This window comes from Oncorhynchus clarkii, chromosome 19 (genome assembly GCF_045791955.1).
Source record: "Oncorhynchus clarkii lewisi isolate Uvic-CL-2024 chromosome 19, UVic_Ocla_1.0, whole genome shotgun sequence".
NCBI classification, from domain to species: domain Eukaryota; kingdom Metazoa; phylum Chordata; class Actinopteri; order Salmoniformes; family Salmonidae; genus Oncorhynchus; species Oncorhynchus clarkii.
In genome coordinates, this window is record NC_092165.1 from 23,262,817 (window position 1) to 23,268,816 (window position 6,000).

Here is a 6,000-nt window from a genome sequence, read left to right on the forward strand (position 1 = left end):
AATCAAGTGTTCCCAATGGGTACATAAACACACAGTTGTATGCTACACACACTCTTAAGTCTGTTGCACCCCATCTAGACACTTTTCAGTTTAAATGTTGGGGCTTCCAGGAAGTCCCTTTGGGGTGCCCTGAACCTTGCCTAAGACAAAATTCTAAGGGAAGCGCTGGTTAACACCAAGAATATACTTGGCAATGACTGTTGTTATACGTGACATTATCACACATTGTTAAACATTAGCCTTCTTTCCTTCCTTACAGTAAGCAAAGAAGGACGTGTGAACCCTTTCAAGGTAAGTCACTTGTGCTTTTGGGGCGGGTTAAACCAATATCGAGAGAGACCCCTTACTAGAAAGGAAGTGTCATTTTCTTGCTTAAAAGTATCTATTGAATGTGTTAAATACATAACATGTGACCCATCATACTTGGGTTTTGACCTCAGGTGAGCAGCGGGTTAGGGAGGTTGGGTTCGGCGGGGGGTCAGAACAGGGTGACAAACGTCCTGGACAGCATGATGTCGTCCAGCAAGAAGCCCACTGCTCTGCTGAGCAGCTCCGGCTCCACGGGGAAACTGAACAAAACACCTTTCCTTAAGCCTCTGGCTCCCAGACCCAAGACCAAGGTACAACACAATAGTCAGATAGAAGCTTAAGAAATGTTAGGAGATTGTGTGATCAAATACCACCAACCTTTTGGTTGTGTGGGAATAAATGGATCTGAATCTGAATAAATGGTTCTGAGTATTACAGCGTTTACATGTTTGACAGTGTTGACATAAGCATTACGGTGCAATGCATTGGACTGCTGGTGACTTAAACACGCTGTTGTCTTCTGCAGACCCAGTCTACACTGCTGCACATGAACGCTCCCAAAGCAGCCAATAAGAAAGCAGCGGAGGAGCGGGAGCCGGCAGTGTGTAGGCTGAAACAGACCGAGGCACCGCCTCCAGCCTCACCAGCAGAAAATGTTGAGAATAAGAAGTGAGTAATGAGTATTGTTCAAAATCACAATCACCGGAGAAGATGTATGCATCTTTTTATTATTCATTTATTATTCATTATTAATCAGTGGGGCAGTTCCACTCCTTGAATTATTTTGCTTTATTGAAGAGTGTTGAAAATATGGGGTAAGTCAAAGGACAGTGGGCCAGATTTGAACTAATGCCCTCTGGCTTACATGTTGCTGGAACCACACAGGCCACCTTCATTCCATTCTAAATGGAGCGACGGCGCTCTGTTTGCGTCGCTCTCTATGTAGTTCGAGGTACTTTTGTGCGTAGAGTGTATTGAGCCCATAACGGAAACTGGTGCAGAGTGAATGAGAGTAGGTGTACAACAATTAATGTAAGGTGTGTCAGGCACAAGTCGGGCTTCCAGCTGTGGCTGGAGGATAATAGGAGGATCATCCTGGCTGACAACCCCGATCTGGAGGAGACGGATGTCATCAAGGAGGCCATTGGCCTCTTCAGGACCCTGTCTGCAGACGACCGGCTGGTAAGACACCTTATACACCTTGTGTGTGTGTGTGTGTGTGTGTGTGCTTCCTTAATTAACACGTGGTGCTATGACACTTTTGTCTGTGAGAGAGATTATTTATCTACTTGATTCATGTGGTGTATTCAAATGACCTGGTTCTAATCAAGTGTTCAGTAACATCTACTCTGCGCGCGTACATGAAAATGCCTCCAGACTCATTGTGATGGCGGAGCGTCAACTTTTAGCAATACAAGACCCAAAATTGGGTCTTGAAAATATGAATGAAAATACACCCAAATCTTTGGTGACATTCTGTTTTTGTGCTTAATATTCAATATTTGATCTCAAATCAAAATTGCTGGAGTATAGAGCCCATCTTTTTTTTTTACTGCCCAAATACTTAACAAGCGCACTCTAAAAGTGATGAAGCATCTTTATCCCACAAGAAAGACCCCTTATTTCCATGTGCCAAAGCAGAAATGCCCCTTTAGATACTTCTTATTTATCAAACACATACAGTTAATCCAAAATCCCCCTGTATCTATTGAAGACTCCTCTCATCTCCCCCCACACACACACTTTTGCCCTCAATTCGTGGGGCATGGATCCTACAAGGTGTCGAAAGCGTTCCACAGGAAGGCTGGCCCATGTTGACTCCAATGGCCCACTGGTTTGCTGGATGTCCTTTTGGTGGTGACCCATTATTGATACACACGGGAAACTGTTGCACGTGAAAAACCCAGCAGCGTTGCAGTTCTTGACATACTAATTCCGGTGCGCCTGGCACCTACTACCATTCCACGTTCAAAGCCACTTAAATCTTTTGTCTTGCCCATTCACTCACTGAATAGCACACATACCCAATCCATGTCTCAATTGTCTCTGCCCCTTCATCTACACCACGTGTCAAACTCATTCCATGGAGGGCCGAGTCTCTGCGGGTTTTTGTTCGACCCTTGTACTTGATTGTTGAATTAAGTTCACTAATTAGTAAGGAACTCCTCTCACTTGGTTGTCTAAGTTGAAAGTAAATTCCAAAAACATTGCTAGAAGGCTGGAAGCTGCTTAACCGGCTCACTAGTGGCGCAGCGGTCTAAGGCACATCACTACAGACCCTGTTTCGAGCCATGGTTCTGTATCACAACCGGCCGTGATCGGGAGTCCCATAGGGCGGTGCACAATTGGCCCAGCGTCGTCTGGGTTAGGGGAGGGTTTGGTCGGGGTAGGCCTTCATTGTAACTGACTTGCCTAGTTAAATTTTAAAATAAAAACCTGTACAACACAAGTAAATTTTTTACTGCAGCATGTACAGTATTGAGATTCCTCAAATACAATTTAAATATTTTTCCAAAAGACCATGCCATTAAATAAAGCTTTTAAGACAACCTGTCAAATTGGTGTGGTTTTATATTGTAAATGTAGAATTGCCCGGGAGGTGATGGAATGAAAGAACCCTCTCGCTGTCAGTGGTCCTCACCGAAACCCCTCCATTAACGCGTTGGAATGAGTGATAATTACCATTCCCAGGCTAACGCTCCCTTAACCCCAGGCTGTATACAGACTTATGCCCATCTGTGTTGGTGTGGGCTTATACATACACACATACACAACAACACTATTCACTGTGGCGTATCCATCATATATTCCACAAGATTGGTCAATATATTTAGTCCGTTGCGACATATGTCAAATGGAATGGGGTTCCAATGGTAACCAAAGTGTTGAAAGCATATGAAACAGTGCTAGAAGGCAGACACTGCATCCTGCAAACAAACTGCTCCTCAATCTGCTGGCTTGGAACTGAATACCTAAATGGTTGGGTTACCCCTGCACATTGACTCGGTACCTCCTGTATATAGCCTTTTTATTGTTATTTCATTGTTACTTTTTATTATTTTTTACTTTAGCTTGTTTGGTAAATTAACTCTTCTTGAACTGCACTGTTGGTTAAGGGCTTGTAAGTAAGCATTTCACGGTATGTTTGTATACCTGTTGTATTCGGCGCATGTGACAAATAAAGTTTTATTTGATTTGCTACCTCACTATGCGAGGTCTTGGTTCAAATGTAATTCACTAGGATATATTTTGTGGTAGATCTGACTGGCTTTTGCTCAGTTTTGTGCTCAATTTGGACTCTGACCTGCACACCTGCCCTCCCCTCTCTAAAAGACAGACAGGTTTTCAATATAATCAAATTTGAAGGGTCACTGTCATGGTTGGACATATTTAGGCAGGTGCTTGGGCACCTGTAGCCGTCCCGACCTCCCCTTCGCCCCCGTGCACATATCTAGCCTTATTTTAAACCCATCTATTCTATAGTGCTATTACTTACCTTTTACCTTTGTGATAGAGTAACCTGCAAAAACACACACTGCATTTGCATTTGTATCAACACCCCTGTGTTGAGGACCTGTTCGTGACCCTGCACACACCAAGCCACTCAGTGGAGGGAGTGGATGACACTCCGCATAGCCTAAAGGAGGGGAAAAGGGGATCAGAGAGAGGTGGAGGATTTATATGCCTGTTGCTTGGAAACCCAGTGTGTCTGTGGGTAGTGGGCACAGTGTATTGATCTTATGGTAATGATTCCTAAAGGGTGTGTGTTGGGTTGTATGGTTGTAAATTAGCCAGTAAATATACTGCAGGCGACTGGGGGCACATTTAAGGCTTGTATTTACTATTCAGTGAGTCGGGTGTGAAGAATAGGAGTGGGAGGTTGTGAGAACGCGGAGAGTGGGCCCTGCCCGCCGCCACGCGCTCCGCTTCATGACTCATCACGGCTCCATTTACTTCTAGGACTGCGTTCCAAATGGCACCCTATTCCCTATATAGTGCACACTGCGCTCCGTTCAAAAGTATTACACTAAATAGGGAATTAGGGTGCCATTTGGGATGCTACCCAGGCCTTTTGTCTCTTCCCAGAGAGAAACACAAGGAGAAAAGGCTGCCGGGCTGCTGAACAAGAAGTGTCCCTGTCTGCCAGTAGTGATTACAAATAACAGGATGCAATTTAAAACTGCATGGCTGAGTTGGGGACCATGTGTGTGTTCGTGTGCTTTGTTGTCAAGCTGTGTATGATACAAATGTCACATCTGAATTTGGTTTGCAATTGAAGACTCTTGTGAAGAGAAATATTGACTATTACTATTATGATTTTCTCTCTTCTTTTTTGTTCAGACCTGGACAGAGCGGGCAAAAGGACAGTCTGGAGACGTGGCGGATATGAAAAAACGAAAGCGAGGAGAAGAAGAGAGCAGGGGAGACAAGAACGGACAGAGTGAGGCAGACGAGACCAGTGCCAAAAAGAAAAAGCCCTTAGACACCTCAACCAAGCTCTCAGCATTTGCCTTCAACAAAAATTAAACATAAGATCACATCATGGACTGATTTTTTTTATATATTTGTTTATATATATATACATTTTGCTCCATATGTCTGTTTACTTAGGGTTATAGGTCACAAGTAAATATTATATAATGCTCATTTGTGGATTGGTGCTGATTGAGACCTTTTTTGTATAACATTTCATCAGAATATGTAGTCTGTTTCATAGGTTTCCAGTTTCATTAGCACTGTTTGGTATGCTCGTGATGCAGACCTTTCGATGAATAATTTCTTCTCCGATATGTAACTAGGAGTTAGAGGAATTTCATAGATGGCATCAAAGCGAAATATCCTGAGCACTTGAAATAGCTGTGACAAATATAGAACATGAAGAGAGCAACTGATAAGGGCACACGTAAATGGTTATTCTGTTCAGCATCTCAATTTAGATTTTTCCTGTTCACCAATTTCCTCTTAGTTGTTTTTAAAACAATATAGTATATTTACTTGTTTTTTTTATTGTACTGTATCCGACTATTGAATAAAAATAAATGTTTTCATCCAGTCTTTTTATTTTTTTAAATAACTTTTTATAGAAGAACATACAAATTAGCACAATTTGGTCTGCTACTCTATCTGTTTTATTAAGGAAACTGACACCTGTTTAAAAATACCTTAACACATTTTTTTTTTTACATGTTGAGACTGAATAGACCTATAACAATCACTAGTTTTGATTGTGAATATAACAGTAACAATTTACTTGAAGGGGGTAGACATAAGGCATTTGTAAAACAAGTCAAAACAGACCTTGGAGTGTTGCAGTGTCATTAATAACCTTCATAACACATTCAACATCACTGATAATGAGTTGAAGTTATTTATCCATTGTAGGCTACAACAGATGTGTTACCCTGTCTTTTGTTAGAGTGCAATAGCTGAATTGTGGTAGCCTGTGATTCACTGGGATTTCCTAACTTTTAATTTTTTATGAAAAACTATTGAGGAAAAACACTGAAATTTAGAAGTGGTGTAAAGTACTTAAGTAAAAATACTTTAAAGTACTAAAGTTGTTTTTTGGGGTATCTGTACTTTACCATTTATATTTTTGACTACTGCTACTTCACTACATTCCTAAAGAAAATAATGTACTTTTTACTACAAACATTTTCCCTGACAACCCAAAGTACTGGTTACATTTTG

The 6,000-nt window shown here is 41.7% G+C and overlaps 1 protein-coding gene across 2 annotated transcripts in view; it reads left to right on the forward strand.

Moving 5' to 3' along the window:
* Window positions 1–5,360, forward strand: part of LOC139374940 (WD repeat and HMG-box DNA binding protein 1) — a 43,558-nt gene extending 38,198 nt beyond the window's left edge. For both annotated transcript variants that reach the window (XM_071116198.1, XM_071116199.1), the window contains exons 22-26: window positions 260–291; window positions 441–620; window positions 836–978; window positions 1,356–1,491; window positions 4,651–5,360. In XM_071116198.1, coding sequence (XP_070972299.1) covers window positions 260–291; window positions 441–620; window positions 836–978; window positions 1,356–1,491; window positions 4,651–4,836 — 677 coding nt within the window. In that variant the 3' untranslated portion in view covers window positions 4,837–5,360. The remainder of the gene's footprint in view (window positions 1–259; window positions 292–440; window positions 621–835; window positions 979–1,355; window positions 1,492–4,650) is intronic.
* Window positions 5,361–6,000: the final 640 nt, after the last annotated feature.